The 23,695-nt window shown below is 36.2% G+C and overlaps 1 protein-coding gene and 1 non-coding gene across 7 annotated transcripts in view; one reads left to right on the forward strand and one right to left on the reverse strand.

Moving 5' to 3' along the window:
• The window catches only part of LOC118280740 (paired box protein Pax-5), a 97,290-nt gene that overhangs the window by 61,241 nt on the left and 12,354 nt on the right, over window positions 1-23,695 (forward strand). For all 6 annotated transcript variants that reach the window (XM_035601091.2, XM_035601093.2, XM_035601092.2 and 3 more), the window contains 5 exons: window positions 10,920-11,117; window positions 18,735-18,837; window positions 19,327-19,504; window positions 21,189-21,274; window positions 22,927-23,077. In XM_035601091.2, the coding sequence (XP_035456984.1) occupies window positions 10,920-11,117; window positions 18,735-18,837; window positions 19,327-19,504; window positions 21,189-21,274; window positions 22,927-23,077 (716 nt within the window). The remainder of the gene's footprint in view (window positions 1-10,919; window positions 11,118-18,734; window positions 18,838-19,326; window positions 19,505-21,188; window positions 21,275-22,926; window positions 23,078-23,695) is intronic.
• Trnak-cuu (transfer RNA lysine (anticodon CUU)) lies at window positions 12,025-12,097 on the reverse strand. Its single transcript has one exon. It is a non-coding gene; the product is annotated as a tRNA-Lys (tRNA).

Consider the following 23,695-nt stretch of genomic DNA (forward strand, 5'->3'; position numbering starts at 1 on the left):
GGGGTAACGTTTTTTAAAAAAGATAAAAGATAAAAGTACCAAGTGCCAACCCGCAATGAGCAAGCGTGGTGATTACCTAATGCTCAAACCTTCTCCGTGTGAGAAGAGGCCTTTAGTCTGCAGTGGCTACTTATAGGCTGTTGATGTGTAATGTAGGGCAACATAGGAGCAGATTATTTGATGGTTATGACGGTGGCGGTATCGCTGAGGTCCATCACCGTCACCCACAACATCGAGGTGTTACAAGTGCGTAGTCCTTTTGGGTGTTAGAGACTTGAAGATTTGGGGATTAGCGATGTAAAATTTGACAGTGTACAGAATTAAGAAAATAACTAGAATTTGGCATTACACCTGTGTTTTCCCTTAGAATAAGTGGTTTTATCTTTTTGGAAAATCTCACTACGTATACAAATATTATAAATACGAAAGCTTATGTGTGATGTTGTATGTACGTATGTTTGTTTATCTATCACGTCAAAACAGCTAACGCAATCGGGACAAAATTTGGAACAGAGGTAGTTTACAGTCTTAAATGATACATAACCTACTTTAAATCCCACGGGAACGCGAACGAAGCCGCCGGCAGAAGCTATATAATATACCTACATATAATAGTAGTTAACTTTTATAATCTCATCGCCTTCCATCCTTTAATAACAGCGAGTATTAACCCCTCCAACACAGATTTACTCACACACACATACACATACGTTCTGTACGTGTGTGCGTGCCCCCGTTCCGCACAATAAGCCCGGCGTGTGCGCAGGTCCACCCGCTAGACAATACGCTTATGTCATTTTCTTTTGTTTCGATTCGTTTGTAACTAGATGTTGGGTTCCGTTTAAGTGTTTGGTGGGTCTTTTGCAAATATTTTCTTGGAATTTTTATAATCAATGAAGTTAAAATCATCCTCAGACTATCTCATACCTTTTTATTAAAGGGGAAAGTCATCCAATGACTTTTCTCGCCTTGGGCGAGGCCAGAGGGAGTTTCAGACTCTTACTGATTAAAAACCACCCGTTCCTACTCCTGCTTTTCGAGTCGGAGCCCCGGTAAACCCGCTAGGTAGTCCGCAGCTCCGGATCTTGTGTCTCACTTAGAGTGGTTATAAGTGGGATTAACAAGCCAAATATCTCAAGTTTCATATTCATTTTAATTTTATCTAGAAATAGAATAATGCCTCTTTAATCGAATACGGTACTACTTTATTCATGGCTTACCTTCATTGTCAACGAATTGCTATGTTGACTAATGAACAGTCTGACTGACGTCTATTAGTTTGTCTGTCATAAGTTATAGTCTAGATAGATATAATTTTTTATACCACATTATCGAATTTATGAGTCTATCTTTGGGCTCTCTCACTCTTTGCACTATAACGTTCAAAGAAGAGATAATATGAAAAATCCATATAAAACAATTCACCAATTTTTCAACAAAGAACTACATACGACATACGGAACCATGCCCATCTAAACAGAATACCACATCATATCTTCAAGCTACATCTAATTGGTGTATTTATAACTAAAGTCCGTATCTTACATCAAAAAATGATTGTGATTCCGTTACTACTAAAAAAAAAGAATATAATTAAGATGACGGAACTCGTTTCATGATTCGAAATGATTTTCCGTGATTTATGTATTTATGTGCATGTGTGTATATGTGAGTGTGTGTGTGTGTGTGAGTGTGTGTGATTATTATTATTATCGTTCGTTGTTTTATGTGTTTGATTGTCATTGTATTATTATTATTGAAGTAATGCAGTTGTTGTTAGTGACTGTTGTGGGTTTGATGTCCGAGCTAGCAGTGGCGTAGCGTGAGTGTCGGCCGCCCGGGGCGGAAGACAATTTTGCCGCCCCCTTATTTAGGTATTTTAATTTAATGTATATTACACATTACATACATTCATAATAGCGAACTTTTCGGCAAGAACAGTCATGAATCAGAGCACCTTATCCTCTAGATGGCCACGGAACTGGACGTCGCTCGAAATGTTGATGCCGAGTATCCCAATTCCAATACCGGGGCTCCGGCTCGAGAAGCAGGAGTAGGAAAGGGGTGGTTTTTAGTCAGTAGGTAAGAGTCTGACAATCCCTCTCGCCTCGCCAAAGGCGGGGGAAAAGTCATATTTCCAATACCGGCTGAGGCAGTCAGAGGGGTACTTTGAAACTGAGGTGAGACGACCAACGGCAGTTTCTTAACGGTAAACACGCAGACCTGTGTCTTAGTAGGGTTAAATTGGAACAAATTAAGTTCACCCCAATCTGAGATTCTCCGTAAAGAAGTCTCGATTTCAGACACAAGTCTGTTTCGGTTCTCGTTGACGTTTTCCCGAGAAATGTTAGCGCGGCCGGTATAATAGGCATCACCTGTACTGTCATCCGCATAACAATGAATGCCGCTGATTTGCAACATATCATTGATATGGATGAGGAACAAGATAGGTGATAGCACGCAGCCTTGAGGGACACCTGCGTTTACAGACAGAGAGTTGGAGCAGTCCCCGTCGACAACGACCTTAATGCTTCTGTCTGCAAGGAACCAGTAGATCCATGCGCAAAATTTCTCAGGAAGCCCATAGGAAGAAAACTTCGAAAGAAGCGCTTTTTCCCAAACCCGGTCGAAGGCTTTCGACACGTCCAAGCTAACTACCAACGCTTCCCCCTTAGATTTGATCGCCTATGCCCAACGGTGTGTCAGGTAAACCAGAAGATCCCAGCCCACCCACCTTTACGAAAACCGTATTGTTGGTCACTGAATATCTGGTGATCCTCAAGGTACCGCAAGAGCTGGCAGTTAATAATGGACTCTGGAAGTTATGGCTATCGGTCTGTAGTTGGACGGATTTGTTCTATCGCCTTTTTTAGGGATCGGGTGGACCAAGGCCGTTTTCCATGATCTCGGGACTACGCCTAAAGAGTAAGCTCATTTTAATCGGTCCAAATTTGTACCGGCGACTCTGTCTAAAGGTCCCCTCTCGGGGCAGGACTATCACTACTTTCTCCGATCTCTAGTTGCGACAAAAATATAAAATGGTTGAAATATTTATCAAATATTTTTATTATTTATTGTTTAATTTTGCCGCCCCCTAAAAAGTGCCGCCCGGGGCGGGCCGCCCCTGCCGCCCCCACTACGCTACGCCACTGCGAGCTGGGTAAAAGGATAGATGACTAATTTTAATGAGTAATGTTTCTTTATTGCCTGACTGACGGACTAAATAGATTTCCAATTTTCATACCCCGTCATCATCCCTATTTAGAGCAAGTAAAGTTAAGTTTTCATTTTTAAATTCAAGGCACGTAAATTCTGTGGAAATTACAGAAGTTTCATTCTAAAATAAAATCTAAAGGAATATTAAAAGAGAGAAATCGAGAAAATGCTAAAGGTTTGAGCATTAATCATCACACTAGCTGAATGCAGGTTGGCGATATCAAACTTATAATTAGAAATAATAGGACCAGGTTTCCTCACGATGTTTTTCTTCGCCGTTTGTTAGTGGTGTCTAAATAATCTTAGAAAGTATTTAATGTATAACTCGGAAAAAGTCATATACTTCAAAGATGACTGACAAGACTTGAAGTATACTTGCCGTTGGTAGGTTTCGAAACCGCACCCTCATTAAAGAGAAGCTTCTCATAACGAGAAGAAGAAGTCTTAAACCTCCGTACCAAAAAGTCAGATACTATTTATAATTATAACCTCTCATTCACGCCCCCACAATAAATACAAGTAGGGCAGTAATTATAAATAACAAGTTAAAAGCGACTTAACAATAATTATTTAACTTAACAACACTACAGTCAAGTTAACTGCTCATCATTTGTGGTTAACCAATGTTAAACAGCTCTGCTAACTAACTGGCACAGTTAATTTGAGCTTAGTTAAATATAATGGCCGTATTATTTAAGTGCTGTTTATGTTTCGGTTAGATACGACTCTGGTTCGGAATTGAGAACGGTGTTTAGTGCTATGCCTGTCTTCATGACGGGTGGGTAGATAATCTACAATATTCTCTAATAAGAACGTAACGTGCTTGGATTAAAAATGTTCTTTACCGTCCCTCCATTTCTTTTAAGTCAGGTAATATCCCTAAAACCTACTCATAAGTCAGAAACATACTACGCTGAAAACCACATCAAAATCGGTTTACATACATACATACATACATAGGTCAAACTGAGAACCTCCTTATTACAAGTCGGTTAAAAAGTAATATTTAATTCAGCGTAAATCAAAGTTATTATTTTGTACAGTACCTATCAGCTTCACATTTCCCAAAAAAACTAAATTATACACCTACAATTCCTAAAATCTTTCATGAATCACCTAAACCACAGGGCGTTTACACATACCTAAACATACGCATCATGAATTCGTGAATCATCCTAAACTAGTTACAACTTGTTTGAAAATCCATACGGTAGATTTCCGCTTACCTACCACATACGAGTAACCAGCTAATATATTTTTCTGTATGACAATTAAATTATGATTAAAGTCAAAAAAATCTGCGGTCAAAAGCCACTCAACTTACACAACTGACGATAATAATACGAACATCGATGACTGTCGTTACAACTATGTAGTTAAAAACCCAATAACTATATGAACAGTTACTGGTCTAACCAAATACGAGTATTTATGCAATAACACTTACTCGCGCACTCAGAGTCATTTAATGGTTACTTAACAGTTGTTTTCCATACAAAATCGTTACTAAGTAATAGTTTAAGTAAGCATTAAATGAATCTGAGTGTGGCAGTTAGAAAATTCTGTACTTAACGCGGTATCGTTTCGATTACTTTAAACGTAAAACAACCTCGTATTAAGGTTACTTGAATGCAAAACTGTAGTTGCCCAATGCAGTTTAAACTCCCCCGAAATCATATTGTACCAAAAATAGCTTCTTCTCTCCAACCCACAATCAAGCCCAACTTTATTTAAATCCTCCCAATGATTACAAGTGTCCATTATCAGAGATACGACACTGCACAATGATTTGACGATATAATATCGATATAGAGAGGACAATGCCTTGAATGGCGCGCCGGGATTTCAGCTGACCATTGTCCAATTTAAATTGAAAACTGCGAGCAGTGATGGGACATGTGCTTGTTTTCGCGGGACGCGGGATTTTTTTAGTACGGGATTTTTGGGTGATGTTTTTCGTGGATAATTATGAAGAGCTTTGTTGTGTTCAGATTTAAAGAGGTGTAGTTTTATGTAGTGGAGATTTGAGTCATGCATTTTGAAAACACATACGATGCCACTCTATGAGTGCAAAACAGTATGCAGTAAATGTATAATCATTAATGCAAATATTACACGCAACGCTTCCAATTTACCAATTATTTACTGGTGTTATAACCATACTTAGGTGAAAACAAAACAAACGTTTATATTAACGACAAATCCCAACAAAAACATCCCAAAAATTGCAGTACTCACTCAACTTCACTTCACATCGTCGACATCTCCGCGCACTGACAGAAAACATAATTTTTCCTCGACAAAATCAATCGATAGATCCCGGGCTGCCCATCCCTAATCCCGGGGGACACTCAATCGGCTCGATCCGAACACTCGCTTTTCAATTTATATCCCACTCTCACAATTCAACCCTATGTTTTGTTTTCCCCAGTGGATTCATTTTTGTCTTAATGACAGAATGTCCTATGCTGACCTCCGATTTAAAGATTGTTCTGCGGGGATTAAAATGGTGGTGTACTTGTTTTATGAAAGGGATGTAGGTTAGGGTGGCTTGTAATTAAGTGTAGTGTCACTTGTTTTTGGGAAAGGTCATTGAGAGGGAATTAACTGTTTATTTTTCGATAGTTTCTGAAAAATATATGCATATGCCTTATGAAAACCGTATCTCTCAAGTTCTCCTTTACATTAGCTGGTGACCAGAATGAGTTAAAAGTACCATATCATAACTAACGAAACGTTGTATTATTTCGAAATAGTGTCAGTGACAGCAATATGCGTGGTATACTTAGGTTTCTCATAGGTATATCTCGCATATTGCTGTGTATCTCTGGATATTAGCATCTTTAGACAAAGACCTACAGACCTGCATGTATGCCCTTTAGAAGCATCATTTCGGACTGCCTAGTGGGTTACCGGGGCTCCGGCTCAAAAAGCAGGATTAAAAACGGAGTGGCTTTTAGTCAGTAAGATGACACTATCTTTCGCCTCTGCCAAGGCGGGAAAAGGCATTGGATGATTAACCCCTCAAAAAAGAAGGAAGTTAGATAAGCATCACTGCTTACCTCTCTAGCAAACAACAGCCAAAATATTTTGAAACTCTAACGCCCCAATACTGAAATGCTACTCAATTTTAAGTTGCACTTAAATATTTTGAAACTCTAACGCCCGAATACTGAAATGCTACTCAATTTTAAATTATACTTAAATATCGTGCTATCTCTGTCATTTTATAAAGAATTGATAAGGACAGAACTAGTTTTGAGAGCGTCTTTATAGCAGTAGCGTTTGAGTATTCGGACATAAGATATCTATAACAATACAAACGAGGAATGTATACCAGTCGTTGTTCAAAGCACATTGTACTGGGTCGACACGGTCTGTGCGCAGTGCCATACGGCTCACGCGCATGCGCCGCCGCTGCGTGAGTTACACCGCTGGGAAGTACTTACGCGGAAACTATGATAGACGTCCACTGTCTGATGTATTATGTTTTCTAAGAAAAAATATATATTACCGGTTGCTAATTACATAGGCTTGGTATATAGAATTATTGTATTGTGGTGTATGTATGTGTGTGTGTGTGTGTGGTGTTGGTTAATGCACCCTATGATTTTGTTTGTTGTTTGAATGTATTAGAGAAATGTATCGTTTCAAGTATGAAAGTTACTTCTCTGTTGCTATTTTGCTAACTTATTATTTTACGAATACCTATGGTCTTTCGATTTAATTTCATTTAGAAAACTTTAATTATATATAGTTCATAAAAATTTTATGTTTATTAATTAAACAATTAACGGTTTACTCTAACAAACTATATCCATACCCATATACCTATATATCTCATTGCTAAACGCCAGTTAAAATACTATATACATACTTTTTTTAAAAACGTGAGTCCACATTGGAGACCATAGTTTCTTTCAAACTGTATGTAAGATTATTTGGTATATAAAATCTTTGTTTAATTCCAAATTACATTTTTAACAAGAAAATCCAACACAAAGTGACCTAAAACTAAAAACAAACATAATCACAATTATTTCATAAAATAAATCAACGCACGCTCACAAACGGAAGCGGCGTCACGCTTTCTGCGCCCGCGCAGGCCGATGTAAAAACTGACTAATTATTAAACAGATACAGGACTGTACAGCACTTTCATAATTCTCTTCTTGTGTGCAGCTCTAGTTTTAAAAGAGGTCAGCAGAGTTGTATAAATACATAACACACGTTATATACACCTTTTTGTTTTACGAAGGAATAGGTACTAAGCATTGTGTTGCAGTGCATTCGTGCCATAAGTAATGATTCGGAATCTTTAATATTATTAATCTTCATAAAGATTACTGTTCAACACCTTCAATATCTATCACCCATGCATTAAGAACTTACACCATGTTACCCTTCGACATTTATATTGAATACTCCAGTGGTGATATATTATGCATGTAATATACATATGAACCTTCCTCTTGAATCATTCTATACATTAAAAACGCATCAAAATCCGTTGCGTAGTTTAAAAGATTTACTCATACGAAGGAACATAGGGACAGAGAAAGTGACTTTGATTTATACTATGTAGTGATAATCAAAATAAAATTGATTTTGCGGTTTGATAAAGAACAAATGCGTAATATACGAACCTAATCACTTTTCTAATATTACATCCCATTCTATCGACATTAAAACCAATGCTAATGCAAACCTCACGACCCAATTTTAACACCAAAAAATCAATAACAAAACACCTCTTCAATCATAATAAAATCATATCAAGAGATAACATACAAAAACACAACTTAAAACAAAGCTAATAAGCCGCAAATTTGATCTGCAATTATTTACCGATCAGATAATGATGTAATACGCTTATAGGCGCGTCTATAAGCCCCTATAAGCGCCTATAAGGCCCTATAAGCGCCTCTAAGCCCCCATAAGCCTTGATAAGTCAGTATAAGCGTGTTAGGGTGTACCCCATCCTAGTATCTTGATTGCCAATATGTTCCTACGTTGTTCGAACTACAAATTGGTTATTGCGAACGATATTGATTTCAATTTGTTTCTAATGGTCTTGTATGTGGAGTGGGTGGGCAGATATGTAGGTTGGTAGTGTGTATTTTTAGTTTTAATAGTTGTGTGAGGATTTTGCTGTGATTGATATTGTTAGTTATATGCAAAGTTTGACGTCCAAAAGCCCAGTATAATAGGAATAAATGTTTTGACCCTTACTATGTGTACCGAAATTGCAATTTAAAAATATCCAAGGCTTGTTTAAACTTTGAAATGTTTGCAATTAAAAAACATAATGGTTTTACTGAATTTCAAACGTGTGTAGTTTATTTACTTTAAATGAGAACCTATTTCAGTAACTTTCTATTTAATTTCACGAAACCTCTACTGTTATCTAATACTGATACTAAACCTTGATATGGATCACTAAAACAACTTAAACATACTTTACAAACACAGGTATCAAACCCATAACCCCTTACCTTACAAAGCACCCTCGTAAAAGCCAAGTGCACAATCTTCTAAGTATAGTTTTATTTTCGTCAAATTTACCTACAACACTGCAGCCCTAGCCCAGGGGTGGCATTACGATAATGTTACCGATCCCCCATGGATCACCAGCACCCTTGTTTTTGGCAACCCTTGGACAGTCGTGTGCATAAGTGTTTTGGTTAAAACTGTATACAGATTTAGGGATTAAAAACAGATTAACCACCGTTGTATAAGTATACATACCTAAAGTGTAAAATAAATTAATAAGAAACAGTAGTGGTTAAAAAGAAAATATGTTTATTATATTATGTTTGGTTACAGAAAAGTGGTGCAAAATTTTAGCTTCGTTCATTTTCTGGTTATAAAAAGAATATTACTATGAAAATATTATTATTTACCGATCAAATCTCTCAATTGAAAGCAGTAAATCTACTTAATTTCATATCGCACATTTGAATTAAAATAAATATGAAAAACAGTATATGCGTACCATATACTAACATTACCAAATCAAACCACTTTAATGCATCCATAAAGTACAGTGTGGTCTACAATTTTGGTCCTTTCATACAGAAATTACTAACAATTCGTTGAAACCACTTTTCTCTCTCACAGTACTTGCAAGTACCATTCACTTAGGGTGTGATCACACTCGTAATTGACTTATCACGAGGATTGTAATGCTCCACAATGTGAAAGCACCCTTACAATAAATTGCTTAAGTGCGGTACTGATAATCTTATTTTTTTAAGTAATCTTCTTGTCTCTTGTAGATTCCCAGATAGATAAGGAAATGTGTAAAGTAGGATTATGGTAATATTTTGGTTTAGTGTTGTCTTAAGTGGATTTTGTTTTTGGTTTTTTATTTAGAATCTGTAAAACATATTAGTATTTTGAATTTTCTTGATTATGAAAGGAAAATTTGCTTATAAACTAGAATATGAGCATCTATAGCATCATTAATGGATAGGTAGACGGACAATTTGACGTTACAAAAGCGCCTGTTTAAAGATGAATTGATATATATGGTTTTATTATGACTTTAAATAATATAATGTAGATTGAAACATATTTTTATGTACTTAATATTACTTGACTACTTACGGTTGTAACCGTATCAAAAGCAAATATTATATAAATGACTAAAAAAACAACCTTTTTAATCAAAATCACATCAATCCCAACAAATTCGAATACCAATTTCCAAATTTCATTCTAAATACAATTCTGAACAAAAATCACAAAACACCCAAAAGGACCACGTTAGGACCAATTCTTGCCAAAAGGACCAAACAATCCCACCATATTGCCGCTGATAGAACAAACAATAATAAGTATCCCTTCATCATTGTACCATCACGCCCCTTTCCTCAGGGACCTGGCATTAGCTGTAGATAATTAAATTCGCTCAACAATATAAAGGACCAGTATTATGACAATTGGATACAAGTACTCCGCATGGGGTGGAAAACTCTTTGCCAGCGAATTTTGATTGAATTTTTTACTGATATGCAGTTATGGTTGCTGTTTTTAATGTCATTTTTGGCAGGGGTCCGTTGTTATAGTGTTGGTTTTTAGTTGTGAATATGAAAGTCTGTTATATAGTTTGTTCTGTGATGTTATTGATGATGTGATATTGTAACCAACTGTGGACAAACCTGTGGATTACGAGTTAGAATCAAACCGCATTATTATTTGTCTCAGTAGTTTTTTTAATAATAATTGATCTGCAGAAATTATGTTTCATATTCAGCTTTAATTTGGGTATTAGTCCCATGCCTAATCTTTTTTCAATTACCCGTCTCATAACAAAAATGAGATCTATTAAAATTGGTTATCCGCCTTGAGCAAGCGTGGTGGTTAATATTATTTTTTCTTTATGTGAGTATGCTATGGTCTTTGCTCAACAGTGGATACTTATAGGCTGATGATGGGGATGAACCACAGACATAAGATGGTCTCTTACTCAATGGTCTCTTGGATTCCAATACAACAAATGATCTGTTCGTGGATGGATGGAATGCTTTTAATTCCTTTTTAACTATGTTTTACTTATGTGTAATATGAGTTACTTTAATTGGTTCTCCGTTGTGACTGTTGAATTAAATAAATAATTAATTGAGAGTGAACATCAGACCTTTCTTCACAAAATACTTTCAAACACCTGCACTAACACCCTAATCTATCTCTTTTCACAGGTACTATGAGACTGGAAGCTTCAAAGCCGGCGTGATCGGCGGCTCCAAGCCCAAGGTGGCCACCCCTCCAGTGGTGGACGCCATCGCAGCATACAAGAGAGAGAACCCTACCATGTTCGCCTGGGAGATCAGGGACAGACTCCTCAGTGAGGGGATCTGCAGCCAGGATAATGTGCCTTCCGTGTCCAGTATAAACAGGTTAGTTTACCTTGTTATTTTTTGGCTAAAGTTAGTAACTTATATCAGTAATACTTGATTTTTTTTTTATTTTGAAATGAGTTCACCTACTTTAGATTTTTGACATTGTTATTTAATTTTTCTTAAATTTTAAGCAAACCAGTAAAAAGATCTATTATTAACTAGCTGACCCGGCAAATTTCGTACCGCCTCAAACATTTTTTTTTCTCACCTTTTAAACCTTCACTGGACTTCCACAAATAATGCAAGACCAAAATCTGCCAATACGGTCCAGCAGTTCTTGAGTTTAAGCAAGACTAACGAACAGCAATTAATCTTTATATGTGTTACATTTCAGCATTTAATATGTTGCTTTTAGATCTCGTTTCGTTAAATTAAAAACTGATGCGTTTGTAGCGAGACCTAGCCCAGCAGTAACATTTACGACCACTTGATCAAATAGACCAACCATCGTATTCTATCATAATATTAATAATATCTACTATAACATATTTTCCAATAAAACTCCCTTGTACCAATACATAAACAGTTTTGTCGGTAGAAAGTTCAGGAACATTCTGAAACATACTGAACTTGTACTGAAACAATGAAAACAATAGTTTCTATATATCTTCTATTTACTTTACACGCAGTGGGAATAACAATGTTCTTGTGTTACCTATAAAATATCCCTTTTTACCTACTTTCAGGGAAAGCTTTGGCTTACATTGTAATTTAAACGTTATGCGTTAAGCGTTAAGGTGTATTTTAGGTTGTAATGTTTTATCACGGAGAAATGGTACTGTGGAGCCATGAAATGGATGTTTGTCGACAAAAAATAAAAAAAAAATATTTCGCGAAGAAAACGTTTCTGAAACTGAAATGAAATTTTGTTGGAAAATCAATAATATGTTGTTACAAAAAGTTGCGCCCAACGTGGGGCTCGAACCCACGACCCTGAGATTAAGAGTCTCATGCTCTACCGACTGAGCTAGCCGGGCTGATAGCTAACAGGTGCAAAATTTTGACCACTATACATAGATGTTAAAATAATAATAAAAAAAATGGAAGGTGTTAAAATAAATATTTAAACTGAGATAAAAAGTTATTTTTAGATTTTACCGCCGTGTCCCAATGTCAACGTATCTAGGTCACATCTATTTGATAAAATACATGAGAGATAGATTACAAACGTCTACGAAACGTTTTTAAAGTATTTTATCATGATTTTTTATTTTATTATTATATAGTACAAATTGTTGCTACTTAACTAGGATTTTCTTCTGTGTCGTGGAAGCGCTTATAAACGTACACATTTCACGTACATAGCCAGACCAGACGATAAATCTGTAGATCATACAAAGCATGGTTTCGTGCGGAATCAACTGGAGAGCACTATACTGAGTTAGGCCAATGCAAACATGCAAACTGTGACAGTTCGCTCAAAGGAATGTGACCATACCGCACAACTCGTATAAGTGTGAGCGAGAGATCCGACAAACATGACACGAATTATCTTATGACAGTTCACAGGTTTGCATTGGCTTAACTATAATAATTATCAATAAACCGTCTCAAAGGACCACTTCAATATTTATAGTGATAAAATTCCCAAAATTTATAGAAATTGCCTTAAACCCTTAAACAAAATTCGCTCTACTTCTCTCAAATCGCAGCCTTCATGGCCCATCAAGGGGTTGCGTGATCAGAACCGGAAACGACTAGGATGGGGGCGCAAAGATGGCTCTACCGGAAGTAGAGACACGTGCTCCGTGCACCGGATGTCCTTGCTTCCATTGAATTATTATTCTCATATAAATGTAGAGATGCTGAATGAGTCTGTAGTAGAGATAGAGACGCATCTTTACTTTGTGTAGAGTTTTAGTTATGATCGATTTTGATGCTGTTTCCTGTACAAGAGTATTCGATTAGTGTTATATCTGAATATAGATATAAAACTTAATGGTTTAATTGTCAATCTTTCGTCCAATTTATTATTCGTATAACTTGATTTATTATCTTTCTTTTCTCTAAAAATTTTCATACTCATATAGTGACACATATCTTTAAAAAAATATTGTACATGCCGATATTATATTGTATAAAAATATTTAATTTTATGGCCTTGATTTATGTCCCATAAGAAACCTCTTTTCGGTTCAACTAACAGTATCAACAGATCAGCAGTAGTTTATATTGCTTACAATCTCTTAAGCAACGACCCAATCATACACAAATACAGGAAAAACTCCAAACACTAAATACCACAACAACAAGGTGTCATAATCTAACATCTAATAAAGCATAACAAACAATTTCCCCTTCGAACAAACAAACAAATAAAGATAAACTCCCCTAAATTAATAAACGGTAGCCATTGAGATTATATAAATAGATAAATAGATTACATCACGTCAACACTAAACATGCTAATATCAGGGAATTGATAAAATAATGAAAAAAATACTCCCCATAATCTGGGTAGTTTTATCTTATCTGGCAACACGCAATTAGCTGCGGATTTAAGCTGGCAACACTTGAGTTCAAGTGTCACCCGGATGTAATCTTTTAATATCTCATTTCTAATGATAATGTTGGTATTCGTGTTTAGCTGAAAATAAAGTAAATTCCTATGTCGATAGTTTGCTGATTACAGTGTGTCATTGGAACGAAGGTATTTTAATTAATGATTGAAAAAAGTACTTAACTATATTTAAGGGTGGAAAATCATCCAAAGACTTCTTCCGCGTTGGGCGAGGTGAAAGAGAGTGTCAAACTCTTACTGACTAAAATCTACCCCGTTTCTACTCCTACTTTTTGCGCCCACGGTAACCCGCTAGGCAGTCTGCAGCTTCGGGTCGAAGTCATGTTTCGTAATGTAACCGATGTCTAGCTCGATCATAGTAATAAGTAAATCACTCTAGTTTTTTGTGGGGCTGTGGTAGCTCCACAAAAAAACTAGTGAGATGTGTGATACTAGTGGTGTGTCTGGTTAGCGAGGTTACCGGAAACCCAAAGATCACTTAATGTCTAGGTACTTATTTTCTTTCTCCTTTTCTCTCAATAACTCTTATCATCAGACATCATCTTCTACAAATAAAGTCACTAATATCAATTAACTTTGATTTTTAATTAGGTAGGCATACAGATAAATAAATCTTTATTTTTTTATTCACACACAGAATTTTCAAAATTTTGTCACGAAATCAACACGAGATCAAAGCTACAGTATATAACTTTATACCCCTCATTTGTTACAAATCTTAATAATGACCCCTTTCTCTCTGGTCTATCAAAATGCACTTTAAGTGCAGCCTAGTGGGGTGCATTGGGGTCCATTATTGGACAATAAGCCGGAGTTATTGGGTATCAATAAAATTCGGAGGGGTGAATCTAAATCGTATTACTTTCAACTAGTTTGTGATGCGTTTAGATTGCCATTGAATTTGTAGGAACGTTTGGTCTGTCGGCTTTAATTTTAAGGCAATCATCTGATTCCTAATGTATTTTCAGGGCGCATAATATAATTTTAATCTAGAAAAACTACTACAAGAATATGTCAAAACAATCCCGAAAATATTTTCATGTCATCATTTTTCCGTTCTTCATTTCATTCTTCAATCATTTATCATTTAGATTTAAACTATAAACCATATTTTTAGACACAACATAATAACGTTACGACTAGACTACCGAATAGTCCAAGATCAAGTTAACTGAACAAGATCAAGCTAGGTACCAATTACAATCTATCCAAATTACATTTCACCACTAAAAACAACCACCACAAATAACTCAAAATTACATCATAATCCGATAAAACGTAATCAAAAGTGAAAATAACCAAAATAGCAAAACAGAGTCAATTTTAAAGCCATCCCGGCTCTATACGAGGGTGATTGGCACCCCCGCCACGCGGCCGACACGCGTCCGACACGAGCGCGAGACGGACACGACACGTGCACGTAATGTTGTAGTGTCGGAACTCAGAACGAACCGCATGAGACCCAATCGTGCCTATTTGAGTGGAAGTGAGAATTTTTGGGAAAACTGTTTAGGCGTAATTTGGGGGAGTATTGTTTAGATTTTGTGTGATATTGTCATCGTTTGTTGAAGGGCATCTGGTCTTCACTGTGTCTATTTTATCTTAGAGGATAGATGGAGGTGAAATGTGTATTCGTATCAGTAAAATTTGCTTTCCTTAAAGCGTATGTGTCATAAAGAAACTTAAAATTTCTGAACATGAAAGATTTTTACAAATATTCTAGTTGTTTTGGAGCCTATTTTAGTGTAAGCACACAATCAAATATTTTGTCTTTATAATTGAAGTAAGCACGGGGAGTGAGTAGGTATGGATAAATGACACAAATGAGCAACAACTTAACAATGTTAAAATAAATAATAAACATATGTAAATTTCAACAACTAAAAATACCATAAACAAAAAAAAACCTCATACTTACCACTCCCATAACGAAAAGCAAAACACAGCAAAAATCTCCCTTTGAGAAATAAAAAATGTACCTAAAATAAAAATGAAAAATAAAAAAAGCTTACTGGGCAACACTAAGACATTTTAATCGAGGGACGGGCGGGTAATTGAAGCTATAACTCTGGCAACCCCAGTTTGACATTTAGATTATTTTGCCACGCAAACTGAGTGGTGCAGGAGTTTGGAATAATTTGAGGGGTGTCAACGCGTGAATGAAATCAACTTTATTTAAATTGTATTACGTGTGAAATTAGATAAGGCTTGTGAGAATTTTTTATCTGTTTAGCGTCAAACTGCTGTATTAAGAGACAATTTAATGATTACTTAAACTGTTCCTTAGTAACGATTTTGTTCTGAAAACAGTCGTTTTGGGTTGGGTTAAGTAACAATGAAATAACTCTGAGTATATGGAATATTATTAGGTCCAGTTTTGTAGTACAAAGATTAATAATAATACATATTGTTCTCAATTTCATCATTACTATACACAAAGGCTTTTGCTATTGGCTGTTCGAGCCTTAATCAGATAGTTAATTAGTGAAGTAATAGGCATTTTGTGATTTTCATTGAATACATCTCCTGTTTTGAAAACTGTCTTTTTTTGGAATAGGTTGCAAACGAGCAGATTTTCATTGATTTTATTTGTCTAATATTTCATCTAGTTACTACTCAAAGGCTAATGTAATTTTTTTTTAATGTGGGTTCTATTCTACTTTGACTTTAGCATAATAATTCATTAGAATTCAAATCCTAAGGTCTCTACTAAAATTTTAACTTTCATTTGCAAAATAAGAGCCTGCGGTCCACACCTCATCCACAACAACAATGTTACCAGAACACAAAAACCTCAAAACCTCAAAAAACGGAAACCCATCCACTTAATTCTGTAAATCAACATTATGTAAAGCAAATTACGGGAAGTCGGGGAAAATAAATCAAAAATATTCGCCAGTGGTATCACTCGTATGAAAAGAGGGTAATAAAATTATTAAAGGGTAAAACATGGCTATACTGGCAACCCTTCCTAACGGAAACGGATATCATAACCTCGCTTTTTGCGGTCACAATTGTTAGCATTTTGCATTTTTTCGCGAATTTTTTATATGTTTGCAGGTAGCTGCGTGGTTTTTGGATATTTATGGGGTTTTTCCTGGCTTAGTTAAATGGCCTGCTTTCTATTTTAATTTTAATTGATTACAAAGATATGTATAATAGGTACATATCAATCTCAACGTCTCTAGCAAACATCTCAATTACACTTTTAACTGTAATAGTTTAGTAGTAAAGACGGAATTGCATTGAAGAATCTATTTAAAGTAGGTTCATGAACTGACGTATTTATTACGTAATAAGAAATCCTATGTAACATACCTAAACAATATGCCAAGGGACCGTATAATATGCCAGTAAATCAGAAGCAATGTAGTTAAAACACATAAAATGAATATTTTTTAATTCAAATGATTCCTAAACATACATACTGATCCGGAGCTGCGGACTGCCTAATGGGTTTACCAGGGCGCCGGCCCGAAAAGCAGGAGTAGGAAAGAGGTGGGTTTTTAGTCAGTAAGTGTCTGGCACTCCCTTTCGCCTCACCTAAGGCGAGAGAAGATATCAGATGATTTTTCAGAAAAAAGATATCCCTTCAAAAAATACGTATACAACACAGGAACAGACAAAATACCAACTACATAACACGATGTTCCCTATAATAAGAAAACAAATCACCTCGATGACACGTCTAACCACTACAAACACGGCATCAATCACAAAAATCCCCCGAAAACTGATGACTCTATTACACGAAGCTAATAACACCTTTTTGATAACTTTTACTAAACAATTTTTGCATATGTCAACCCCGAGGAGGCTGGCAATAATTCACGGGAGCGCGTAATCCATCATGGCGGAATGAACTGTCACGGGCGGCAAAATGGCGGCTAGATAAAATGGAAGTCATTCTTGTAGGCATGGTTTAGGAAGGTTTTTGATTAGAAGTGTTAAGATTATGTTGAATTTTTACTTGAATACCTTTAGTTTTGGTTATTTTGGCTTTGCAAAATATGGTTTAGTTTAGGGATTGGTTAAAATCATTAACATCAATTATTTCGACTGCTGGAAGCCCGAAACATGTAATACAATATAGTTAAAGTATTGTAAGATTAATCGATAAAATTATCTAAATTATTCCACTGTAGTTTCTTAAGTCTGCATTGCAAAACAATAGTACTTTTTGTATTCCGTATGTAACTATTAGTCTGTGGCTTTTATGAGCATAACTACTCGTATTTACTAATTACTTATCTCAACTAGATACAGAAGTAAGAAAGTCTTCACATATTACTAGACCAGTAAAATAACAAGAAATGTAAAAAAATACATCACAGTTTCTGCATAAGCAAAAATATCTTAACAACTCCTTTCGCAGCACTCCCTAAACCAAAATCCATAAGATCATCATCTGTAATTAGAGCAAATGACATGAATAATCCATTACAAGAGATCCCCTCGAAAAAAGTCTTAAAAAGTCCCGGGTTCATTTTCCCGCGGCATGCCGCAAGCCGCAATGAATTATGCGACACGCGACTCGACATCCTTTTGCAATATAGCGAGCAGTCGCCGCGATTTGTCGCGCTTCCGAATCGCATTGTCCCTAAAAAGTCGTCGTTGGCAAATTGTTAAGTTATCCAATGTATTAAAATTGGTGATAGATGTGAATCATGGGTGTAGATCATATGAATTAATAGCGTTTCTATATTTTGTTAGGACATTGTTATGGACATTTTTTGGGCAGAAAAGGAACGTCGGTCATGGACAGCTTCATACATATTTTGACGACGTATACTTTAATTTTCACCAGACAAATTGTGATCCTCTTTCTTTGAGTCCTCTTGTACTTACACTAAACATCATAAGAACATTTACTTTAGGAACTGTCCAAATACAAACCCTTATAATAATTTAAAAAACTCACGATTATTATAATTTACGGAACTTTTTCACATATTCATAATATAATCAATTTAGATCAAACAAGTTCTACTGATCCGCAATGAAATATTTCCACCAAAACATTTTTCTTACATAAGGACTTTAGGATGTACGAACAGTACCTAAAAATAATAAGTTGGTATGTTTGTCACCAGGATCGTCCGCAACAAGGCGGCGGAGAAGGCGAAGCAGGCGCACAACCAGCAGCAGCAGCAACAGGAACAGGAGATCAGCTCGGCGCAGGGGAGCGTAGTATCTGTAAGTACCTTTTTTATCCTATTGTTTAATGTTTATTATGTCCATTATGGACTTTAGAGCGAAGTCAGTTCACAATAATTCTACACACTATATTGTTATCAATCAATCAAATCAAAATCTTTTAAACATGTTCATTTAAATTATAACAATATAAGTGTGTTTTTCCACCAGAGATGTGGCTATGCTACGTTTCGATAGTTGCGGTTGGCTTCCACCAATCATATTCACTGGTGGAAACGGACACAGCTAAGCTGAAGATTACAAAGAGCACATTTTACACATGACCCCCACTTGTGGAGGGTTGCCGTAATTATATGGAAACACCGGGCACAAAATTAAATACAGATTTCGTGTTACCACAGGAATTTTCGACAAATCAAAATCTCTCACATCGAACCTCTCAACTTTAAAACAAACTATAAAAAATCTATTCCACAATCTCCCAATCACCACCAATCACCATTCTAACCCCTCCACCCATATCCTCAGGTGATAACGCACGCAGGCAACGCGCCCGGCACGACAGCAGTGCTGTCTCCGACCACAGACCAGCACGTCACCAACACCGGCAGCTACAGCATCAACGGGATCCTGGGCATCGAACAGGTCGAGGGGCTCCACAATGGGAACGCGACCGGATTGAAGAGGAAGAGGCATGAAGATCAAGGTATGTTGGTTGAAATATGGAAGGCGAAGAAGTTTTATCTTTGATGGCGCTTGGCCACCATCTCGCCTGGGGCCTTAGTCTGCTATTACAATTGTGTCAGAATAGTCGATCATTGAGCAGTGCAAGAGGGACGGAGCTACGTAGGTTGTATAGCTCCTTCCCTCTTGCACTGATCAATGATCGACCATTGTGAGACAATTGTAATAGCAGACTAAGGCCCCTGGTGGTAAGCGATGATGTGACCGATGATGGAGCACGCCTACCTAAGAGCAACCTGTTCACTCGGGACTTGAAGACACCCAAGTTATATTTTATAAGAAACACAGACTCCAGCAAGGAATTTCATTCAAGTTAAATGATAATTAGTTTCTGAGGCTATGTTATTGAGTTCGATTCCTTTTGAAAAATTAAAATTTAGTATTCTTTCAGTAGAATTGTATATTTTTAGTATTTAAGGTACTTTTCATCTATGTAGTATACTAATGGCACATCGTAGCATCGATAGACACTACGAATATCACAAGCTATTCGCAAGTTCTAAAATTAATATTTTCAACTCGAAAATAAATCACAGCACCCGATCTTAATCCTTTTACTGCTAATAAAACTTCATTTTCTTATAAATTACTGCGTCTTTGCAAAAGTGATCTTAAGTCGAGTTAGTCGAGAGTCGAAATTTAATAGAAGTTATAATAATAAGGTCACAATTTGTGCAGTAAAGTTAATAGCACAGTAAATCTTAGTGGTCGCGGTTCGTGCCCACCACTACGGCTGAAAGGATTCTAGTGATAGGGTGTGAGGAAAAATGGTATCGATATTTTTTTGTCGATATTATGAAACGTGTTGATTGTAAAAGTGGAAATTATTGGGATAAATGTTATTTTGTGTGTAATTATGAGTATTTCTTAAAAATAAGTATAAATCACGCAACTTTAGTAATAAAAATCACAATAAATGAATACAGCTATTTGTCAAAAGAACAACCGTTGGCATACAGTAAAAACAAGTTCAGAATTTTTCATCATCATTACTACAAAATAATAACTTAATTGTAAAAACATTTAAATAGAAAATGCACATTTTGAAACCTTTTTCCTATTACAGCAGATTTACAATCAAAATTCAAATTCTTTTTATATTTAAAGTACGAGTATCCTTATTTTATCGATAATGTCACCTCCCTATTAACTTTAGGGGGCATAAAGCGAGCGTCGCCGGGGGAGGCCGCGAGTGTTTCACTGCCTACACTCTACTAACATCAGTTACAACTTTCCTCTATGTACTCTACATAGAGTCGCATTGTAGAGTCACAGTTTTGATAAAGGAGCTCTTGTAGAGATTAATTTCAAAGACTGTCGAACTTTTTTGTGAGATCTTAAGATTTTTATTGGATGAACTTTTGTTGCATGATTTTGAAAGTTTTGATGCAAATTGCATGGATTTTTTAAAAAAGCTAATCTTTTGTTTTACGGTTAATTGTCATTAGTATGGTTTGTCATGTCCATTACGTAACTTCAGTAACTTTGCTTCTCCGGGAAATCGAACTTGACACTTACATTTCGACCAACGAGGATGTCTCTTTAGACTTTACTACCGGGCACTATTTGATTTAGTTACTCCAAAAAATAAACAAACAGTATATTTTTTTAAATATTGTATTTATTTATTAAATATTTTGTTTCAGACGAAAACCGAGACTTCAACAGCCATTCGGAAGACGACGTGAAAAGACAGAGAAGTCATTACAATGGCGACCAAATATACTCCAATGTAAGTCTTATGCTGTTGGTTTAAGATCTAATTTTGCTTAACACAGTCTACAGTTCTAGATTATTCTAGAATCTACATGATGATTAATTACATGACTTTTTGATTTTTCTAACATCACTACGATAGTCAACTGTTGCTTTTTTTAAGGGGCAAAATCATCCAATTATTATTATTTCTCTCCTGTGTCGTGGGTGCGTTTACAAACATACAAGTACACATGCACATGACCTCCAGACATGAAACAACTATTTGTGGATTACACAAAGAGTTGTTCTGTGCGGGAATCGAACCCGCTACACGTTGTACGGCATCCAGTTGCCCAACCACCGAACCAACCATGCAATCATCCATTACGCAGCTACTGCACCAACCGTACCCAATAAGCGAGTAAACTTGCAAAAAAAAATCTTAATTCACATCTCACCCACAAACACACCAATACACACAGAAGATACACAATCGAAAAAATCACACACGATTTAATTGTACTTTTATACGCACGTAATGGCGGGCGGAAGTGACGTCATTAGCTCTCGACCGCCGCCATTCGTCACGAGCCGCGATGGCCGCCGAAATTTACGCGCCAATTCGCACCGAACGTACGGTTCGTCCTGCGTTTAATGTGATGTTACCGGATTGTTAATTTGTGATAATCTATGTCTATCTGTCTGATAATGCTGCAGGTGAACTAACTACCGTACTCAGAGTCATTTAATGGCTACTTAAACTACTCCTTAGTAAAAAATAACTAAGGACTGTGTTAAGTAACCTTTAAATGACTCTGAGTACGGCGGTAAGTGGGTAGAAGTAATTCTATTTCTTAGAAATTTAAGGATCCTTTTCTTTAGAATGGAGTCTCTCGCTCGTTCTTCTCCATTCGAAGCTACACTTTGGAACGAGCACCTAACTTCACTGACAGACAGACTGACGGATAATTTAATTTGACGTTTCAAAAGTGCTTAATTTAGGATTAATTGAAATAAATGCTCTGACTTTGACTATAAAGTTCTCGTCTCGTTAGTCTAGTTTCACAAACCTCATACTTTGTCAAAGTCAAAGTGAAAATTATTTATTTCAAATACACCAGAACGGCATTTTTGATCATCAAAACAATATAAAAATCATTAACATTATATATTAAGATCTACCGATGAAGTGATCGACCTCCTTGGTCGATCACTTCATCATATAAGATGTTAATGTTTTTTTTTATCGTCTAGTCTAGAGTCTACACCGCAGCGGTTTTTTGCTCAAAATCTAGCTTCATTGTTAGGACAGGAAGCGCTGTTGTATAGAATCATAGTGTTTCTATCCAACTGATTGATATCTAGAGAAAAATACACCTCATATAGTGTACCTAATATTTTATGGTCTTTGGAGATTTTTAACCGACATCCCAAAAAGGAGACGGTTCTCATTTCGGCCAGTATATCTTATTTTAATTACTAAAATCTTAACAACTTTAACAAAACAGATAAAGAAAATACGAACTGAGGTTTGCATCGTAACTACGAAAATACTTGTGTAAAAAATACGCGTCTAATGTTTTAAAATAATTACAAGACGGACATTAATATAAAAATTAGTCATCTACCCTATTATAGATCCTCAAAGTCACCTACAGCCATAACTAACTCCTGCTTTCATTTCAGCTCTGGTCATCATCAAAATGGAGTCTCAAAGACGAGTACAAGTTACTATCGGAGCTCGGCGGGGCTGCAGGTGGCGCCACTGGTTACTACGGAGAGTTGTTCGACACTCCATACGAACACGCCGCCCATCCTCACTACACTCCACATTCAGGTAAGTACTTTATCTTTTAAGACATAGAAGCTGTTTTTGCTTGACAATTGATGTTTTAAATTAGGTTAAATGAAATTAGTGTCTAAGTTTTAGGAGATGGAGTACAATATGCTTTATTGAGTGTTTTCGCCGTACATTAACTAGTAGTAAGTAGGTTCGCAGCTACATTTTTAATGCCTATCAAACTTCAATGACCTAGTATTCATTTTGGAAGCTTTTAGGAACTCCTATAGCGCCTTAGTGCATCAGTTACCTGCCATTAAAAGTCCCGTCAAAATCAATCCAGCCATTTCAAATATTAAGTGGTACAAATAGATAGACAAACAAAAAATATGTGAAATACTAAATTGTACGCTATTTAATAGAGCAATTATCTTTTGGTTTTGGTAAATATACTTAATTTTTGACCAGCATTTTACAAAGTTAACCGCCTACACAGTACACAGTATTTTCCCATGTGATAATGACAGGTATAAAATAATCAATACCTTGATTATTGAGATGCCACCGCATAATGGGCTGTGGTTACAGACACGATGGGAACCACTCGCGTCGTTCGTTCATTCATTCATTTCGTTCATTCATAGTATTGCTAGACTTACTGTTTTTATTTTGTCA

Source organism: Spodoptera frugiperda, chromosome 16 (assembly GCF_023101765.2).
Source record: "Spodoptera frugiperda isolate SF20-4 chromosome 16, AGI-APGP_CSIRO_Sfru_2.0, whole genome shotgun sequence".
Lineage (NCBI taxonomy): Eukaryota > Metazoa > Arthropoda > Insecta > Lepidoptera > Noctuidae > Spodoptera > Spodoptera frugiperda.